Source organism: Colobus angolensis, unplaced genomic scaffold (assembly GCF_000951035.1).
Source record: "Colobus angolensis palliatus isolate OR3802 unplaced genomic scaffold, Cang.pa_1.0 Scaffold7, whole genome shotgun sequence".
Taxonomy (NCBI): domain Eukaryota; kingdom Metazoa; phylum Chordata; class Mammalia; order Primates; family Cercopithecidae; genus Colobus; species Colobus angolensis.
The window spans coordinates 15339911-15362071 of NW_012120709.1; the positions used below are offsets into that span (position 1 = coordinate 15339911).

Consider the following 22161-nt stretch of genomic DNA (forward strand, 5'->3'; position numbering starts at 1 on the left):
TATTTTCTGTACCATAAGTGTGCCTTTCTGGAATTTCTTATCAATTGAGTCATCTAACATGTAGCCTTTGGGGTCTGGCTTTTTTGGGTTTAGCAGGGTGCATTTGAGATTCATCCACTATATTAGGCTGTTCTTGCATTACTATAAAAAATTACCTGAGACTGGGTAATTGTCCCATGGTTCTGCAGGCTATACAGGAAGCATAGGGGCATCTGCTTCTGGGGAGGTCTCAAGAAGCTTCCACTCATGGCAGAAGGCATGGAGCAAAAGTAAGAGAAGGGGGGTGGAGTGACACATAACTTCTAAACCACGAGATATTGCAAAGACGACAGAACCAAGGGGATGGTACTAAACCACTCATAAGAAATCTACCCTGTGATATCCAATTACCTCCCACAGGCTTCGCCTCCAGCATCGGGGATTACAATTCAATATGAGATTTGAGTGAGGACACAGATCCAAATCGTATCATCCATGGTTTTGTATATATTCCTTTTTTTAAATGGAGTAATATTTTAGTCATCAAACTATTTACTATTAATACCTAGTTTAGCATGTATTACTTTTATTTACCTTTCTCAAGAACTGTAGTTCATTCTGGGCCGGACGCAGTGGCTCATGCCTGTAACCCCAGCACTTTGGGAGGCTGAGGCGGGCAGATCATGAGGTCAGGAGATCGAGACCATCCTGGCTAACACAGTGAAACCCTGTCTCTACCAAAAAATACAAAAAACTAGCCCAGCATCATGGCGGGTGCCTCTAGTCCCAGCTACTCAGGAGGCTGAGGCAGGAGAATGGTGTGAACCCAGGAGGCGGAGCTTGCAGTGAGCCGAGATCTTGCCACTGCACTCCAGCCTGGGCGACAGAAACGAGACTAGACTCCGTCTCAAAACAACAACAACAACAACAACAACAAAAACTGTAGTCCATTCTAACATTGATACTCCTTTGAGCCTTAATCATTTATTTAGTTTCAATTATATTCTTTTGTGTATAGTATTTTATATTTTTCTAGTATGGTACACTGCTTCCTTAGATGATGTAAATATTTCACATTTCTCCTTATGTTTAGAATTTAGAGAAAGCAGGAGGGTCCTTAAGGATATGACTGCCAAACTGCTGGAAAGTCTTTTCCCGGTGCGCGCACATGGGTTGATGGTAAATGTTAGTATAGGCATCATCACATGCATTTCTCTTCCAGTGCTCATAACAACCTTGAATGGTAGATGTCAGTGTTCAGATTAAACTGATGAGGAAGCAGAAGCTTCCTGAGTTGATGGCCTAAGGACACACAACTAGCCATTAGTGGAGCAGAAGTCAAATTAGTGTCTTGGGACTCATCTCCTATTATAGTGTTTATTATTGTAAGAAAAATAGTGAACTGGACTTGCAGTTTTTCTTTTACTTAATATCTTATTTAGTTTAACATTTCTCAGAAAAGACAAGAAATAAAGATGATCAATAAGATGCACCATTATTTAATAGGGCATTATGAAATTGTAGCATCATCAGTATCCTGTTGGGCTCAGTAGAATATTCATATATTAAGAAAGCAAGTGAGTAAGCAATTTAGGAAGAAGAATGAATTTTGTGCAAAGCAGCCTTAGAAAAAATCTCATTTTGCTAAAAGTCTTAAGGTTAAAATGCTGAATCAGAGTCCTTTACTGGCGTGCTGTGTCTCAGATTACATTCTTTTATACCAATGCTCAGCACCCAGGAAGTGTGCAGTAAACAGTTGTTAAATGAATATTCCAAGTTCCGAAGAGCCTTCCAATTTTGGAATATGCTCTTTAGGGCTTTGCATATTCATGTGCCAGCCCTTTGCCTGCCATTCTTAACTTTATTCACTGCATGCATTATTTATATCACTTCCTCATAGTCCTTCAGTCAGATATTCCCATTGTTTTAGAATGATGAGGAAAAAAAGTATTGAGAGGAAATTGTGTAAGTGCTACTTTATTGAAGGGACCAATTCTGTACTGAGGTGGCATTTGTCTGAATTTACCTGCTTGTTCCTCAATATGGCTTTTATCATTCCCCAGCATCCTCCATTGCCTCTTCCCCCCCCCCGTTTTTCCTTTTTTGAGACAATGTCTCACTCTGTCCTCCAGGTTGGAGTACAGTGGCGCGATCTCAGCCCACTGCAACCTCCACCTCTCAGGATCAAGTGATTCTCCTGCCTCAGTCTCCCGAATGGCTGGGATTACAGGTGTCCACTACCATGCCCGGCTAATTTTTGTATTTTTAGTAGAGATAGGGTTTCACCATGTTGGCCAGGCTGGTCTCGAATTCCCATTGCCTCTCATCCCCTCAGATTTCTATATGGTTAGACGGCCAGAGCTGAAATGTGTTGCCTTCCTCTCATTTGCTGTGTCAATTGTATACATTAATGCTGGATGTTAGGAAGGGCAGAGGTGTTTCTTAGCAAGATCCTCATAATTGTAGGGGATCAAAGTTGGGATTTTAAAGTACAATTAAGCCAGTATATATTAGAGGTGCACCCAATACATACACATTTGGTCATATACCAAAGATCAAGTATATAAATCAGTATTATGCCGTAACCCAAATCACCATTGTAGAATACATTTCTAGGAGGCAGATAAACTAACATTATTGTGAAATATTTTTGTTAGTGTTACAACATTATTATTAAAAGGTAACGGGGCCAGGGTGTTAAAATTTAACATTATGGTGTGGAAACCATATTTCTCAGCACTGTCAGTTGCTGTTATGTTTCCTATTCTGCACATCTGCCTTAGTAAATACATACTCACTTTCAGTGATGCATTTAATAACATCACTAACCTTTTTGTGCTCATAATTCAGAAAAAATTTTAATTTCTTCTGTAAATAATTTAGTGCCTAGGATTTATAGCTTGGGGAAATCTCAAAATCAGTCTCTCTTTAACTACTGAGGATGGTCAGCTATCCCTAGCAATCAATTTTTATCTTAAATTTAAAAACTATGAAGAGTTAATGCATTCTTAGAAAGTTGTTTTGAAGTTTTTTTAGTGGAACAAAATGTGTTTTGATTGCCTCACTTTTCTCTAAAATTTTCTTTTTAATCTTTACATTCCTCGTTGGAATCAAAAATAGTTTATAATACATTTTGGAATTTTTCCTCTTTGTGAAATTTCAGAGTTGACATTTTGCTTTTAATTAATACAATATGGGAAGACTTTAAGTCCTAGATGGAATTAAATAACTAAAATTTAAATTCAGTTCTTAAAGGTTATTTTGTTTTTATAAATGCTGTATGGCATGTAGGAACGTCATAAAGATAATTCTCTGCATTTAGGCTTTTAATACATTTTCTCACTGATAATCACTGACAGCCTAGCATGACTAGGGCAACAGATTAATTAAGAAATTTGTTTAAAAAATCAGGCAGTGGGTCTCTAATACATTAAATATGTTTTTACTCCTGTGTCCCATTTATATTTGGCATCAGACAACAGACATTACCATGTACTTTGCTGAGTTCTGGGGGAATGGAAATGAAAAGTGTGTTATTATGTAGCATATTTTAGGGTCTTACTGTGTGCCAGGTACTCTTAAGTGCTTTACCTATGTTGTTTCATTTCACCTGCACAGTCGTCCTATGAAACAGATGCTTTTTACAAGTTTTACTGAAGAAGCGATGCTTAGAAATACTTGATGACTTGTGTTATCAGGTATAGTATAAAGAAACATGTTTGGTCTTTGTCCCTGGTTCCTGGCATAGAACACCCTTAAACCCCTTGGATTTCCTGAGTGACAGGAGTGTCTCTGGTTAAGAATAAAGAAGTGACAGGAGTGTCTCTGGTTAAGAATAAAGAAGTCCCCTTTCAGCACTTGGCATTTATACTAATGAGGTGGCTTAGGGTGGTGTCTCTAGATAGCTTCAGGGTACAGGCTGGTTACCAGAAAGACCAAACAGTTGATTAGAGGTTGGGGCTTTTAGCCCTATTCCCCCAACCTCCCCGGAAAGGAAGGGTGGCTGGAGATTGAATTATAAAAGCCCTTGAACAGTGAGTTCAGAGAGCTTCTGCATGGGCAGACACATTCATGTGCTGGGACGGTGGCCCACCCAGGAAGGGCATGGAAGTTCTGTGTCTCACTCACACCCCTTCCCTTGTCCTGTGCCTCACTCTCTTGTCCTGTGCCTCATTCCCACCCCTTCCCTTGTCCTGTGCCTCACTCTCACCCCTTCCCTTGTCCTGTGCCTCACTCTCACCCCTTCCCTTGTCCTGTGCCTCACTCCCACCCCTTCCCTTGTCCTGTGCCTCACTCCCACCCCTTCCGTTGCCTTGTGCCTCTTCCTCTGGCTGTTTCTGAGTTTAGGCCTTTATAATAAATGGGCAATCATTAAGTAAAACACTTTCCTGAGTTCTGTGAAAAGTTGTAGAGAGTTATGGAACCTGAGAGGGGCCTGTGGGAACCCCTGAATTTGTAGTCTACTGGCCACTGTTGTCCGAAGTGTGGACAGTCTTGTGGGACTGAACCCTTGACCTGTGAGATCTGTGTTAAGACACTCTGCATGGTTACTGACAGAATTGAGTTGTATTTTTGGGCACCTGTTGGTACCTGTTGGATGGGTGTGAAGAGGCACCATGCATTTGATGTTAGAAGGCACCACAACAGGCAAAAAGCAGCAGAGGATATTCCAGGAGAGAAATAGCATGCACGAAGACTTGAGGTGGAAAGAGGCTGGACTAGTGCCAGGACCTGAAAGTACATGTGTTGTAAACCGGTGTCTTATATTATCACATGTCAGATTTGAGATCTATTTCAAAATTCTAATTACAACACAGAATTGGAGTGATCAGAATTGGGGAAAGAATACTTGCAGGAAGACCCGTTAGGCAGCTGGTGCAATATTCTAGGCAAAACAAAAACCAAAAAGAGGCTTGGGAGCCAAGGATAAGGAAAGTGGAGATTACCACATGTAAGGTATCATAGGAAGCACCTGCATGTTTTACAAAGCTTGTAAAATACACTTGATACTGGAAAAAAAAAAAAAAAAAAAAAACACTGTGCAAGCACATCCAAAGCTTTAATGATGAGATTTGAGATTCAGGGTGATGTAGGAGAAAACCCCTTGTGTATGTCCAGGTTTGTGTGACCTCGGTAAGTAATTTAGTCATCTGAAGCTCAGTTTTGTAATTTCAAAAATGGGAACAATAGATCTTTTTGACCTACTTCATAGGCTTTGAAGATCTAGTAAGATAATCTCTGTTAAAGCACTTTGTACGTTTGTTGCAGGAGACTGCCCCATCTTGTTTGTGTTTCTTGCCGTTATCAAAACCAAAACCAAAATAACCAGCCAGGTAACATTTCTGTTTTGGGACATTTTCACCTGCCCTACTTGTAAATGAGTTTTCCAACTAACTGTTTTAAGAAAAGTCATTCCTATTTTAGGTGAAATAATTTCCTCAGGGGTTCTTAAACTGTGTTTCAGAAACTGCCAGTTATAGAGGTGACACTGATCTCTTCATGTGAGTGAAATGCTCCCCCTCTCTCTGCCCAGGGCTTTGAGGAATATGTGTGTCTGTGTGTGTCTATGTCTGAGGATGATAGGGGGGGTTCTTGTTTTGAGCAGGCTGGAAGGGTGGAGAAAGATAGGAGAACTAGTTGGCGAGGGGGTAGTGGTGGCAACTTTCAACCTGGAAATATGAAGAAAAAGAAGCATGTTGACAGCCAGAGTGCATAATCAGTCAGCCACATGTTAGGAGATCCATAAGGTGAAAACTGCTTTCTGTCTGTATCAAATGTTAGACATTTAGCAGGGCTTGTGGAGTTGATTCACTCTTGATTGACTGCTCCCCAGAAATAGCAGAACCTGGTTTTCATTTTCATACTTATGTGGGTAACTGTTCCAGAACAGCTCATTTTGTTACCAGGTCAGGGACATTATTTTCTTCACTGCAGTATCTCCAGAACCTAAAAGTGTGTCTGCTATAGGTAATAGGTGCTTGATAAAGATTTGTTGAATGAAGACATCTCCCTCTTAATCCATTTGTGCAGTTATAACAAAATACCTTATATTGGGGGTAATTTATAAACAACAGAAATTAACTGCTCACAGTTCTAGAAGGTGGGAAGTCAAAGATCAAGGTGCCAACAGATTCAGGGTCTGGTAAGGGCTTGTTCTCTGCTTCCAAGAGGGACTGAGCAAGGTTCCTCAGACCTCTTATAAGGGCACTAATCCCATTCAGATAGGGTCCTACTGTTAGGACCTAAGCTCCCTCGCCCTCCAACTTTTTTTTTTTCCCCTCCTGAGACAGGGCTAGCTAGCTCTGTCATCCTATCACCCACTGGAGTACAGTGGCGTTATCTTGGCTCACTGCAGCCTTTGCCTCTTGGGCTCAAGCTGTTCTCCCATCTCAGCCTCCCAAGTAGCAGGTAACTATAGGAGCGTGCCACCATGCCTGGCTAATTTTTTTTGTAGAGATGGGGTTTTACCATGTTGTCCAGGCTGGTCTAGAACTTCTGAGCTCAAGCAATCCACCTGTCGCGGCCTCCCAAAAAGCTTTGCCTGTTAATACTATTGCCTTGGGGGTTAGGTTTCAACACATGAATTTTTGCGGGGGACACAAACTTCAGACCATAGCATGTTTTGTAAGGTATCCTCTCAGTGTTTATTAAACTGCTGTCTTCTTTGTTTCTGTATTTAACAGAGGTCTGATGTGTATGACTATGCTTCTGTATATATTAATCCTCTTAAATATATTATGTACCTGTCTCAGTCACTTTGGGCTGCTGTAACAAATTCCATAGACTAGTAATTTAAGCAACACACATTTCTCAGAGTTCTAGAGGCTGGAAAGTTCAGTATCAAGGTGCCAGTAGATTTAGTATCTCTTGAGGTCCTGTTTACTGATTTGTAGATGGCTTCTCACTGTGTCCTCACATGGTGGAAGGGGAGTTAGCTAGCTCTCTAGTTCCTTCTTTTGAGGGTGCTAATTCCATTCATGAGGGCTCCACCCTCATGACCATCTCATTGGGATTAGGGTATGGACATATGAATGAAGAGAGGTGCAAACATTGTCCATTATAATACCCCTGTAATCCATAGAGTCTAGTTGATTCTCCTTCATTAATATCTCTCATACCGATCCTCCACCTTCATCTCCACTGCTACTTCCTTCATTAATTATTATAGTTTTAAAACTTATATCCTTCCTTCAAATGTTATACCTTCCAACCACCCTTTCTATTGTTGCATTTCTAAGGTACTAATTTAGTTTCCTGCTAAAATACTTAAATGGTTTTCCCGTACTTAGAGCAGTGAGTTTCCAGCCATGGTGTCCTAACTCACTGACATGACTGGGAACTGTGTCAGGCAAACTTGTCTTCTATTTGATTCCTATATTAGATAGCTACAAAGTTAAAAAAGCTACATACCCTCATCACAATTTGCCCACAAGGATATTCCTGTGGACAAAGGACAGACAGAACTCAAAGTCATCCCTCTGCTCATGTGAGACAAATGCTTCTCTGAGTGTTTCCTCTGCCCTGTTTCACTGAGCCAGACTAAGGCACAAGTGACTTTTCCTCTACCTCCACCTCACATGTAAATTGTGTATTTAGAAAGAGGCTAATCAGAGACTCAAAAGAATGCAATTGTTTGTCTCTTATCTACCTATGACCTGGAACCCCCCTAGTTGTCCCACTCTTTTGGACAGTTGTGAGGTAATAGATATGTCAGAGAATATTTGTCTGACTCATGAAAGTAAGTCAAAAGGAGGTAAAAATGAGGATGGTTCTGTCAGTCCAAAATATCTGAGACAAATCTTAACCAATTTAGAAAGTTTATTTTGCCAAGGTTAAAGGACACACCCATGACACAGCCTCAGGAGGTCCTGAGGACATGCGCCCAAGGTGGTAGAGGCACAGCTTGTACATTTTAGGGAGACGTGAGACATCAATTAGTATCTGTAAGATGTACATCGGTTCAGTCCAGAAAGGCAGGACAACTCGAAGCAGGGAAGGAACTTCCAGGTCATAGGTAGCTAAGAGATAAACAGTTGCATTCTTTTGAGTCTCTGATTAGCCTCTTACTAAATACACAAATCACATGTGAGGTGGAGGTAGAGGAATCATTCACGCCTTATAGTGAAACAATAGGGCAGAGGAAGCAATCAGAGAAGCATTTGTCTCACATGAGCAGAGGGATGACTTTGAGTTCTGTCTGTCCTTTGTTCACAAGGAATATCCTTGTGGGCAAATTGCGAGGGAGGTACGTAGCTTTTGTAGCTATCTTATTTAGGAATGAAATGGGAGACAGGTTTGCCTGACACAGTCCCTAGCTTGACTTCCCTCTGGCTTAGTGACTTTGCCGTCCCTGTTTTCCTTTCACAGTCCCATTTTTGTAAATTATCTCTTAAATGATTCATGAAATCAAAGGTAGAGACAGAGCAGCTAAGAATGTCCATTTACTTACCGTGTATGGCTAGAAAGTACATACTTCTAGGCTTTGCTAAAAAGACATTGTACTTCACAATGTTTTCATTATGGTGATATTTTTAACTTAGTGACTTGTGTTGTAAATGATAGTGGTTTTGTTTGTTAATAAATTAAAAGTATTAATTAGTCACATCATGCTTTCCATAATATAGGTATCATACATTTTATTGGTCATTGCCATGAATTGACTGTAATGCAGCGCAGACAATACGGTATAGCATCAACATTGCAATCATTTTGTAGGTCAGGAAATAGCAAGGCCTGGATGTTGTCAATTACAAGAGACACATTAAACAAAATCCAAAATAGCATTGTGTCCATTTGAAAGTAAATTTTTATTACTTTGAATTAGTATTACTATGCTATTCTGAATTGTTATTCAATTTCTGGGAACGAGCATTAATCATTTGAAATCAAAAGAATCAAAGAATCATTGAAGTTTGTATCATTTGGTATGAAGAAGAATTGTAAAGATGGTAACTGGAAGAAACCCTGAAATGTTTTTAGTCCTACTTAAAATTTTCTGTTAAATGCATGTGCCACTGCTAGTTTTGGTTTATCTAGTAGTTGACAAAACCAGTCTACCAGAAATAAATGTGTTATGTGATGTTCATAACATAAATGTATAATAAATTTACTTTTGCATTATTTTGTTTTTTGACAAAAATAACGACCAAAAATTAAAAACAAAAAAAGCCCCCTTACCTACCTGCTTGCATGAAACTGAAAAGATCTCAACTTCCATACATTCCCTCCCATGCACTATTGCTTTTCCCATTTCTTGGTGTTCCTCCCCTTTTCCCATTGTTCTTAGTGACTTTGCACTTGCATTTGAATTTAGAAGACCCATCGCTATAAATACACTTGTACACATCTGATTATTGTTGTTGTTTTGTTTTTAAGAGATGGGATCTCACTCATCACCCAGGCTGGCGTGCAGTGGTACAATCATGACTCACTCTAGCCTCAGCCATCTGGCACATGAGATCTTCCCGCCTCAGCCCCTGGAGTAGCTAGGACTACAGACACATGCTACCCTGCCCAGTTAATAGGTCTGATAGTTTTTTAAGACTTACACTTTTGTGGTCATAAAATCAGACAAATGTTACTGTACTCTTGCTTCTGGTCTTTTATATTTTCACCTAGTATTTTTGGTAGTTTTGAAACTTAGATGTGTGGACAGGAGCACTAAAACAACTTTATATGCTGTTTCTTTGTGTTTATTTTTATTTTATTTTAGAGATGTTGCCCAGGCTTGTGTGCAGTGACTATTCACAGGCGTGATCATCGTGTACTGCCGCCTCAAACTCCTGGGCTCAAGCAAGCCCCTTGCCTCATCCTCCTGAGTAGCTGGGATGACAGGAGCATGCCACAGCACTTGGCTTTTATTTCTTTGATAATTGAGTTGAATTACATGGAAATAATAAAATAGACAATTTTCTCCTGTATTGTATTTAAAGGACTGAGTAGTGATTTGCTTTCTGAATCTTATTTTATTTTATTTTTGAAATGATAAGGATTTTCATTCTCTTTGCAAATGGTTGTGGTTCTGAAAGTCACTTGTCTTCACCAGAATAGAAAGCTTCTAATCTGAGGATGTCAATTAGAGGGGTATCCATTTGGGTCTGGAAAGAAAACCTGATTATTTATCAACTGACTTCTTCAACTACAATTTCCCTTATTATTATTTTTTAGGCCAAAGATGAAGAGGAAGCCTTTCTGGATTGGAGTGATGATGATGATGATGGATTTGATCCAAGCACGCTCCCAGATCCAGATAAGTACAGAAGCTCTGAAGATTCAGATAGTGAAGATATGGAAAATAAAATTAGGTATGTTTTTACCATTGGTATGAAATGCATACTCAATACTCACATGAGTCTTCTAATGAATCCAAAAGACATTACTAAGACTTCTACTCTGAGATGTTTGTTGCTTTTTTTTTTTTTTTTTGAGACGGAGTCTCGCTCTGTCGCCTGGGCTGGAGTGCAGTGGCTGAATCTCAGCTCACTGCAAGCTCCGCCTCCCGTGTTTATGCCATTCTCCTGCCTCAGCCTCCGAGTAGCTGGGACTACAGGCGCCCGCCACCTCGCCCGGCTAATTTTTTGTATTTTTTAGTAGAGACGGGGTTTCACCGTGTTAGCCGGGATGGTCTCGATCTCCTGACCTCGTGATCCGCCCGTCTCGGCCTCCCAAAGTGCTGGGATTACAGGCTTGAGCCACCGCGCCCGGCCTTTTTTTTTAAATATACCTTTACTTATATTCTTGGAAATCCTGCTGCTATTTTTTTTACTCATTTTGTTGCAGATTGTTCTAGAAGTACGCTTTTCTGATCATGTTAGGGCCTTTTTGATCATTTTTATAATCCTTATTAACGGATATGTGTGATATATGAGTTGTGTTTTTCCTTTTTTTTCCTTATCTTTCTCTGAGTCCTTTATGCCTAAGTATTTGATGCACTAAGATATGTTCTCTGCAAACAGAGTTAGGGTTTTATTTTTTTTCATTGTCAAAGAATGCTATTAAAGATACTGCTAAAAATTGTCCTTGAATTTTAAAAAGGGGACATTATTCTTCCACATTCTTTTATATGGAATTAAATAACAAAAGACTGGAGGGGCTGGGTGCCGTGGCTCATGCCTGTAATCCCAACACTTTGGGAGGCTGATGCAGGAGGATTGCTTGTAGCCAGCAGTTTGAGACCAGCCTAATCAACAAAATGAGAACCTGAATCTACCAAAAAAAAAAAAAAAGATTTTTAATAAATAAAATAATGGAAAACCTGTACAGAAACAACCTTTGACAAATTCCTTCACTTTAAAATCTATTGATTATTTATTTGCTACCATTGCCAGAAACAAATGAAATGTGAAGAATTGAATAATAGTATGACTTGCTCAGCATTTGTTTTCAGAGTACTATGTATTAGATTACATTAAGAGTCTGTTGATTTAAAAGTTGAGAACGTTAAACCTCATGCTCGATCTAAACCAATGAGCTTCTTTACGGAAGGGAGGTACTAATGACAGATAGAATTAATATGATTGAAGGAAAGAGGAAGCTTGATGGAACTCTTGAAGTGCTAGCACAGGGAGTTTGGAGTTGGAGAAATAGGCCACAGAGAGTTATAATTTGTTTGAAACAAGAACATTATGAAAAGGTCTTAAAGATTTTCTTAGGTGAAAATGCTGTGGGGAGACAGAGTTACTCTTCATTTGAGTCTCATGCATATTTAAACATGAATTATTTTTTAATAGGGAAAATTCAGTTATCCAAATGCAGTCTTCTGAGATGATGCCAGAAACTTCCATTTGCTGTTGGACAACTAGGTGGTTGAACATATTAGCTTTATATAGCATGTGTAGGCTCTAGGTAGTGGACATGTTTGCTTTACTACCACAAGAGGCACCACAGATGAAAAGAATTTGGTTAGGATTTACAAAAATATATAAATGTTTGTGCCATAAGGATTAAATAATGTAGACTCTGGGCATATTCCTAATCATTGAAAATTGACCTCTAAGAGTAAATGTACACACTGAGTTCCTTGGTGTATGTGTCTGAGACCTAGATGAACCCCAGTGGGGTCAGGTTTGCTGCCCCTTGGGTTCTTATATAAATGTACCTCTTTTAGAATGGTTTATTGGGTCTGTAGTTTGGTAGATGTGATTTAATGTAACATACATGACTTTGAGTCATTATCTTCCAAGTGTTTCCATGTAACTTGATTACCTGGAAGGAACATTAATTGGTTCTTACAGTTCTGCAGCCGTATTTTGCGTATCTGTCTAATATACCTTTAAAAGATAGAGTCAACCTTTGAAACCTTTGGTAGGATGTCAGCAGTCCTTCTGCATTTGACTTATGTGGGTTTTTTCCCTAACATTTTTAATGATAGTTTCTGGGTCATCTTTCATCTGTGTACAGCAGGCATTTCATTTCATTCTTCTGTCATTTCTTGCCCTTATAGTGACATTTCCATGCTACCACCTAGTTAATATAACTTATTCTCTAGTAGCTCATGTGTTTCATCCTGTTAATTAACTGTAAATGTTTTGTACCTAGAAATTGTCTTTACATTTTTTTTTTTTTGTACCAACACTTAACTGCTCTAGCCTCACTTCCCACCCCTAGTATTAATGTCATGGCACAGAGAATGCCTTGACATATTTGAATTGATTAATTGATTGATGAAGGAGATTTACAGGGTTAAAAAAGAAATGTAGTTGTAAGAGGCTATATCATTGGTCCTAATATTAATAGGTTGAATGATACAAGAGATGACAGAATATAGATGGAGAGTTGGAAGAAGCCGAGTTCATATAGTGTATTGGTGATGAACAAGAAGGTAGAAGTACCTTGAGAGATGACAAAGCATCTTAACTTAAAGACAAGTGTTCAGATGGAAAGTATTTAAGCATTATATGAAAATTACAGCAGTTTTAATTTCAGGCACAGCTAACAAGTCTGCATTAGTGGAGACTGGGATTGGTCAACTTGTTTTAAGCTGACAAAAAATTGTTTTTTGTTGAAGAGGAGGATATCAGCAAGGGCTTGATTACTGATGAGGGATTTTATTCCTGTAGTGTGTATAAGGGCTTCCTAGCAGGTTTTCTGTTTTGGCCTGTGAACACAGACATTGTCTAATCTTACAGCCTCCTTTTAGATGAAAAAAACCAAGGCTTTAAGGGCTAAAATAACTTGTCTCTGTGGTCACAATAAAAGTTAGGGACAGATCAATGTGATCTTTGTAAATTAAACTGATTCCCTAGTTCTAGAATCTCAGTTAGGTGTATAGAATTACGCTGGTGTTGAGAGAGGTAGCTCAGGATAATGTCATTTGACTAAAGACCTGGTTCCATGGACTAACCATAACATAGACTTCACTAAACCATGGTTTCCCACCCTCAGCATTATTGATATTCCGGCTCAGATAATTTTTTGTTTGGTGAAGGGTATAGGCTGTTTAGCATCATCCCTAGCCTCTGACAATACCATTTGGCACAACTAAAAATGTCTTTAGACATTGTCAGGTATCTCTGAGGAAGCAAAATTGCCCACAGTTGAGAACTGGACTAGACCCCAGATGGCAGATACATATTACTGGTGCTGAATTTCCCCTGTCCTTCATTCAAAGTAGGCTGTTTCTCTATTCAGTTCCATTTGTCCTAAGCAGTCCTCAGCACAGTCTCTATCAATCAATTGGAACTGATACAGAAGGTAAAACCTATTTGCCATTCCTGTACTAGCAGGCAGGATTTGGAATAAATTGTAAGTAGTAACCTATATCTGTAATTTCTATTTATGCTTTAATTTCCATTTTTCTCCATTTTCTGTGGTTTCTTTACCTCAATGGCAATGAATCAAGATGTATGTAATCTAAAACCAAAATTGTTTTGGATAAAGAAAATGTATTTGGAAGATTGTATATACCAGAATTTTGACAGTAGTAATTGCTACTGTTGTTACTATTTGCATAGTAGCACCAGCACAGTTTTTCTGTATTCTTCTAGTTTGGCTACACCTTCTTTTTCTTTGCTTCTCATAAGCTGTATGACTATGTGCTAAGATCTTGTGATGTCAGCTTTAGTGGGTCCTCCTGATAGGTTCACAGGTTTTACTTGCTGTGCAGTCTCTAACCCTCTACTCAGTAATTAAGGCAATGGCTACTACTCTGGCCTCTTAGACAGCATCACATCTCTCAGTAGGTTATTCTCTGGCCATACACTTAGCAGTTTCAGAGATGAGTTTGCTCTTATGGGACTAGATAGACCAATTAGAAAGTAGATATTAGTCCCAAATTAAGTAGCATGAGCTAGTTTCTTGGAAAGTTTTCTATGGGTGTTTCTTTTCCCTTCACTTTATTGACACGTGTAAATATTCAGCATGAGTAACACTTTTGTTGCTCCACGTGGAAAAGACACTGTCAGTTGGAACTAGGCAATGGAGAGCCAGATTTAGTGGAGAATGACAGAATCTGGGGTCAGTAGTTCCCCCTCAGGGAGGTCTGACAGGGTTTTAAAGAGTTTGTACTTCTGCCTTCTTTCTCAGTTCAGTGCATAGCTGCAATATACTTTAAACTACCTTCGACCGTCTAGGATTATCAGAATTGTTATCTCCAGCACTGAGATTTCGAAAAGGTTCTAATGTGGATTCAACTCAGTTTAGTTAGCATTACCAAAAGAGATCTTGCTTATATGATTTTGGGTTTCTTTTAATGAGCTTTAAGAATGCTGCCATGAATAGTTTATTTATCCTCAAAAACAGAACTGTGAAACAGGGGACCAGCTAATTTACCCGTAGTACAGAAGTAGTTGGGGCCAGATGTCCAAACTCCATTTAAGGATCTAGGCTTTCATGTGCTATTTTTGACAACAGGTGTAGAAGCAAGAGCTTGCTTTGATGTTCTCTGGCTTTTTTGCTCATCTTTATCCATCTTACGCATTGGTCTAGGCTGCGTTTTACTCTGGCTTTCACCTCTCATTCTTTCTTCGAAAATGTGGAGTTAACACAGGTAGAATTAATAGATGTTAGGATTTGTTGTTGTTGTTGTTGTTGACAAAACAGCTTAGTAGGAAACGCAGCTCTCTGTTTCAGTGGGCTTTGTGACATTCATGGAATTTATTGGTCTGCTGGGAACTGCACAGAATCCTGTGTTCTTACCTCCAGTAAGTTTTACAAGAGTTTTGTACCTTTTGAGGAACCAAGACCTCAGATACTGTAATTGCCTTTGGGCTTGTGAATGATTTTTCATTTCACATTGTCCATACGATAAAGTTACATCACGTTCAAAATAAAAATATTTTTCAAAGCTTCTATATGGGGTGCCAAGGAATAGAGTAAGAATCTTCTGCATTATTTAAATCATATTTTACTTAAGAGTTAAGAGTACCCACTTGATCTGTTAGTCTCTGGATTATAACATTTCTTCCATCTATTCTTTCAACTAAAAATGTTTTAGTGCCTGTCATGGGCCAGGCATGGATACAGAGGATAAAACATTAAACAGGAAAAATGTCTTTCCTGCTTTCACAAAGCTTTTTGTTCCATGGAGGTTACAGGTAGCTAAGTAAGCAATTACACAACAGTGTGATGGATTAGTTTGTGGTTTGTGCACTGGGGGAGGCGGTAGGGAATGGAGTAGGTAGGGAATGAACATGGAGACCACGTAAGTGATGGGTCCAGTCTAGGCCTGGTGGATCAGAAAGAGCTTCCTGAAGGCAGTGATGTCTACCCTAAATCAGACTTAGGTGTAAGTGTTAACTGAGCAGAGGGGAGGGTAAATTGCACTTCTAAAAAGTGTGATCTCTAAAGCGAGATGAGTGTCTTTAATCATATTCCATTTAAAACTCTTCTTTCAATAAAATTGCTTCTTACAGCTGTGCTTCACAGGCTGAGAGACTTGACTTGGAACATATAAGATTAATTTTTGTATATCTAGTAGCATTTATCATGTTTAGTTTTTGGCCATCTTCGTGTGAATTGTTAATGATGTGAAAATTTGCAAAGTATTAAATACAATGAAAAAGAAACAGCTGGATGTTCCAGATATTCATTATCCAGTCAAATTAGGGTTTTAATATTTATAATCTTAACCTTTTTCAAACAAAAAAAGGAAAAAGAAAAGGTGGTGACTAGACTCTTGGTACCTTATAACAATCTTTGCTTTGCAGACTACATTCTTTAAGGCAGGTGGCTTTATCAGGAATTCTTACATGGTTTAGGGTATTTGGTAGATTATTCTAGGTAGCATAAGACCGATTACATCTGTAGTTTGTACTGAGGCCATTGTCGTCATTTAGATATGATAACTTATGTATGGATTGATACCTTTTCCTGTACAGAGTAAACAATTCCACATCTAAATATAATTAGGTGGTTCTTTTAACCTATTTTTACACACCTCTGAATCAAAAGACTAATCAAGGTTTTCAGTCTGCATGTCTGTTCTTTTATTTGGGTTTTTGTTTGGTTTCTAAAAATCTGTTCCATATTCGTTTGTCTAACTTTTGAGTGAACTTGCTTGTCTTTAAAAATGATCTCTTACATGAGGTAGATGAACTACTTTATACTTTAACCTCTGTGGTTTCTCCTAGTATTGAGTTCTGTGACATCTCTTAAATAAGTTTTGCTCAGTACCTATTCTAAGATTTTACAGTCGGCTTCATAATTTGTGGGAGGCTTTTCACTTGGAAAACAAAGTTCTCAGAAGCCATTTTCATTTCCTTGTTTTTGGCTGGAGCTAAAAGAGCTTTTTCTTAGTCTAGATGATTGTTTAAAAAAATACTATTCACTACAGTTTCCAATTACTTGAACCTCTACTTGATTGAGTCTCATTGTGTGTAGCAGATGTGGAAAGAAGTTGGCTCAGCTTAATTATGTAGTGAATTTATTGTGTGCCTGCCATTCTTTCCTCTTACTCTTTTCAACTTTAGGAGTATGTGCCCAATTCCCACATGCCGAGCAACCTTCAAGAGAAAATCTTAATCATTTCTTACTTGTCAAACATTTGAAAATAAGAACAATATTTGGAGAAACTCCTGAGGCAGATTGTTGGGGTGGGGGTGGGAAAGCAATATTGGTCTTCGGACTTTTAGAGAAGGGTTGCTACACACTGGGCAAGGAGGATGTTATTTTCTGGGGTGAGGGCTGAGTTAAGATGGGGAAGACATAGTGTGAGAAATCGGGAGTTTAAGAAGCTACTCTTTTACTATTACTGTCTTTGCCCTGTGCTTTCTACTCTATCATTTAATCAACCATTATATAACTCAGGACAGTTGGGAGCCTGTCATTTTTTGAGAAGCGCCAGGATCTCTAAGAAGGACGAATAGCTCAGGATGGCATGAGGCTAAGATGAACCACCCTTGCTAGTAGGGTTCTCAGGCAGCTGCCCTAACTCTGGTGCACTGCAACTTTGTTTTCGCTTAAAAAACCTTTGTGAGTGACTTCTTAGGATGTTTCTTTTTGTCATTTCACATTGCATTCACATAGAATGCACTCATGCCTAATGACTGCAAACTTTCCATCACTTGGTTACACCATAATTTCCTTGCCCACTTCCCTTTTAAAATTTTTAGATTGTATCCATGCTTAGATTTTTGGTTCTTGTTTGATTTTATTTCACCTATGCTTAGGTTTTTGGTTCTTTTTTGGTTTTATTTTGTTATTACAAGTAATTTTAATGGGTTTTAATTTTTGTTATTGTAAGTAATTTTTTAAAATTGTTAGTAAATTTTTTAAAGATTGTACTACTCATGCTTAGGTTTTGGGTTCTTGTGTGATATGGTTTTATTTTGTAATTATAAGTAATGTTTTAGTGGGCAGCTTTGTTGAAGACTGGGTTTTTTCTCCTTTGAAGTCACTTGAAGGACTAATGAAGAGTGAGACTAAACCGTAAAACTTCATTTTGCCAGATAGCTGGAACATTAGGGACATGCTTGGGTAGGTGATGATCTTGGATATTGAAAACTAATCAGGGAAAGTAGATTGAAAGAGAAGCAGATGAGATGTGTTTCTGGGGAGCACAAAATGTTCTACATGCGGATTAGCCATGAGAAAAATGCATAGCGGTGACACGCCTGCTGAGCTCTGTGATGTAGCCGCTTGCGCAGACTGGAAGCAGCCGCGGCGCCCGGCCCGCCCTCTTCCGCTGCCGCTGTGGGAATGGAAACATCTGCCCCACGTGCCGGAAGCCAAGTGGTGGCGACAACTGAGCGCCACTCTGCGGCCTGCCGCGCAGATCCTCTGCGTGTGTCCTCGCGAGACAAGCTCACCGAAATGGCCGCGTCCACTCAAGGAAATTTTGAGGGAAATTTTGAATCACTGGACCTTGCGGAATTTGCTAAGCAGCAGCCATGGTGGCGTAAGCTATTCGGGCAAGAATCTGGACCTTCAGCAGAAAAGTATAGCGTGGCAACCCAGCTGTTCATTGGAGGTGTCACTGGATGGTGCACGGGTTTCATATTCCAGAAGGTTGGAAAGTTGGCCGCAACAGCTGTGGGAGGTGGATTTTTTCTCCTTCAGCTTGCAAACCATACTGGGTACATCAAAGTTGACTGGCAACGAGTGGAGAAGGACATGAAGAAAGCCAAAGAGCAGCTGAAGATCCGTAAGAGCAATCAGATACCTACTGAGGTCAGGAGCAAAGCTGAGGAGGTGGTGTTATTTGTGAAGAAGAATGTTCTAGTGACTGGGGGATTTTTCGGAGGCTTTCTGCTTGGCATGGCATCCTAAGGAAGATGACCTCATGTTCATTGTTCCTGTTTTTTTTCCAGCCAGCAGCCTCTACACTCCATCATAGGACATCCAGTCCCTCCTCCTCTTCTCCTATGCCTTCCTCCCTGCCATGGCAAATCCGAGTGGCTTCTATAAGCGTCTGCTGGTACAAGTTAATGTGGCATCATGAGCCTGATGGTGGCAGAAGAGACAATAGTCCTTAGCTCTTCTCCCAGTACACCCCCTACTTGGTCAGTCTGTAGGTCAACAAGAAAGTTCCTTTACCCCCATGCAAGACACTTACGAGAACACGTTGCAAGATGGCTGACTGTGGAGGATGAGTGGATCCTGAAAGGTTGTCCCGAACTGTTGATTTGGAAAAGAAATAAGCACATAGATAACCTTATTGTGTGCTGCATGGAAAGGAACTGAATAAATTTGCCTTTAAGCATGAAAAAAAAAAAGAAAAGAAAAATGCATAAACTCAACTTTATCATGTTTAATTTTTTTTTAATCTGGGGGAAGACACTTAATTGTACCTTCTAAACTGCTGTCGAGCAGGGATTCTTAACCTGGACTCTCTGGATGAGCTTTAGGGAAATCTTGAGATTGCATGCGAAATGATGGCGTGGGCGTGCATGTAGCATAGACACTCCTGTGCAGTTAACTGATAGATTTATGACCGGAAAAATAGAGTGGGGCCAAAAACTTTTTGCCGGTCCTAAATGGCGTCGTAGATATTTTACAGATGGAAACACATATGTGAAGTAGTGGTGTGATGTGCAGTCTTCTGCCTTCTTGTTCTTCCTCACCACCCCCAGCCTTTTCTGATTATTAGAATTCTGATCCAAGAGGACCAGTTTTTTCCTCTCCTTTTGCAGTTATGTTTATAATGAAGTCTGAGCCCATCAATCTTTTCTTAGATGAAATTGTTTTTACAAATTTGTTTTTAGTACTGAGCAGCTAGAAAAGAGACATTAAGGATGTGATACATTTTCACTACCAATTCTAAATGCGGTAGCCTTTGCTGACAGGAGAAAGCTGAGCACATTTTATGGAATGTACTGCAATAATTAATCTTCATTAAGACTGTTGCAGGGATTCATAAATTAAAATTTATGGTAAGGGGAAAAGTCTCTGGCACAACATTTTTGAATACCAAAGCGCCAATACTTTAGGATAGGTATAAAGGTTTCTGAGTATGTTTCAAATGATCACAAGCTCATTTATTAGGTTTAAATTATTTAGGAAAAAAATACAAGCTACATTTATGGATATGAATGCAAGAAGGAGAGTTTTATACAATTAAGTGCCCAAAACTGGGCTCTCGGGCACTAAACTCTTGGCTCTCCCAGTAGCTTTCCACAGCCAGTTTAGCTGCATGTTATAAAAGGACAGCCCAGGGTTTCTGTGTAAGGGCATGTTCACTGTTCTCCACCTCCGAACAACCACCCTCTGCTTCCTTGCAGCTGTATCAGTCTGTGGTTTCACCTGATTTCTTAAGTTTGCATTCCAAAAGAAAAAGAAGAAAAAGCAAGAAGTTGAAAAGCTGCTCAGACAGTCTAATAAAAGGAGTGTGCTTTCTTCTAGCAGCCCCTTGTCCTTGCTTTTGTGAAATTTTTGAATAGGCTGTACAGTGATGTCAATCCCCTATTTTGTAATTTAACACATACGAACTTGCGCACCCCTATTTGTACATGAAGAAATGCAGTTGCCACAGAAGTTATGAGCTCTAAAATGAGTCTTATGCCACTTTCTGGCTGCACAGTCTCTTTTCCAGAGTCAGGTTTACAGAATCCCCCATAATTTCAGTTGCCGTTTTATAACTTAATTATTGGAACTGTCTGCCCCAGCATCCTTGGAAGTTTAGTGCTCACTCCAGTACGTTGGGTTTCTATAAGGCATTGCATCCAGTAGGAGAGAAGTTGACAGATTTTCCCAGAAGATGTTTTTCTTCTATGTTACCTTGGCCATAGCCTATCAGGCAGCACTTGGAATTTTATTTTATTTTTCTGATGGAGTCTTCCTCTGTCACCTAGGCTGGAGTGCAGTGGCGCGGTCTCAGCTCACTGCAACCTCCATCTCCTGGGTTGAAGCAGTTCTCCTGCCTCAGCTTCCCGAGTAGCTGGAACTACAGGCACGCACCACCAAGCCCGTCTGATTTTTTTTGTATTTTTAGTAGAGAAAGGGTTTCACCATGCTAGCCAGGCATGGTGAACTCTTGACCTCAGGCAATCTGCCTGCCTTGGCCTCCCAAAGTGCTGGGATTGCAGGCGTGAGCCCCGCCCACACCTGGCCAGAACCTTCTTGAAGTTTGGTGTAGTGGTTCTGATTACTGTGTCCTCGCAGCCCAGGAAGTGTGGTTTCTGGGTTACAAAGGACATTCTGACTTGTTTTCTTTGGATTTAATTCACACATCATTTATTTAAAGTATGCTGTTTACCAGTGAGTGGTCTTCCTATTCATGGTAGGTACCAATGATTACCTTCCTCTTCTTGTGATAATATGTCATTTGCCCTACTCTTTCCCACACTTGTAAGTTTATTAGCTAAAGTGTCCTAAGAGCCAGAAAGGGAATTTAAAATTCAAGTGAAACAAGCCCTAGGAGTTCCCGCTACTTGGAATAATATATCAGTGAGTCAGTCTCTCTCCTTATGCCTTTCTCTGTCAATGCATAGGAATTTAAACCATGCCTAATCCTGGCAGGGTGTTCTCAGAAGCATCCGTTTTACAAAAATAGTTGCTCTAGCAGGTGTGAGATATGAATTACGTGAGGTTCTGTGAACCGAGAGACTGAATGCCTTGCCCACATGCACCACTGCTTGTAGTTTTGGAATATTGATCTACATGCAGTATTATTATCAACTTTGCGACAGGGAAAGTGGTTTTGTGAAGTTAAGACTGTTAGAACAAAGGCAGGCTACTTGGCTTTGTGGGGAAAACTGCGGGTCTGGGGATCAGACAGACCTGAGTTTGAATCTTTCTTTTACAAGTTGTGGACCTTTGACAAGTTACTTAACCTGTGTGACCCAGCTTTTGTCATCAGTCAAAGGAAGATAATTTTTACCTTGCAAAGTTACTCTAAAGATCTAACAAGGGTAAAAGGAAAGCGAAGTATGACATTGAATAGGGTCATTAATATGTAGTAATTATTTTAATTACTAAAAGCGAAACTGGTAGGAGTTAGTACGAGTATATACATTGATAGGAATAAAACTTAATGTCCTCTAGGATATCTACTTTTCACTGTCTTCCTCATTGAAGTCATTTACTAAGTCCCCAGATAGCACTAGGCTCTATATTCAAAACAGTTTGCAAAAATGTCCTACAGCCTGGTTGAAATTAATGATGTAGTGACAATAATGTCATGTAACATAGCCTATTCAAAATGTGGAGAGTCCATGTTACCAAATTGGAGTGTAGGAATGAATGTCCTTACCTGTCTATTCTCCTTCGACAGTCCCATGATTTAGGCATTTGATAAACTGCTAGTTT

The 22161-nt window shown here is 39.6% G+C and overlaps 1 protein-coding gene and 1 pseudogene across 2 annotated transcripts in view; both read left to right on the forward strand.

Moving 5' to 3' along the window:
• The window catches only part of DDX10 (DEAD (Asp-Glu-Ala-Asp) box polypeptide 10), a 285003-nt gene that overhangs the window by 250674 nt on the left and 12168 nt on the right, over window positions 1-22161 (forward strand). The window contains exon 17 of the mRNA XM_011926680.1: window positions 10147-10283. Coding sequence (XP_011782070.1) covers window positions 10147-10283 — 137 coding nt within the window. The remainder of the gene's footprint in view (window positions 1-10146; window positions 10284-22161) is intronic.
• Window positions 18033-19132, forward strand: LOC105500986 (annotated as a pseudogene). The gene has a single exon (XR_001000112.1). The product of XR_001000112.1 is annotated as an FUN14 domain-containing protein 2 pseudogene (transcript).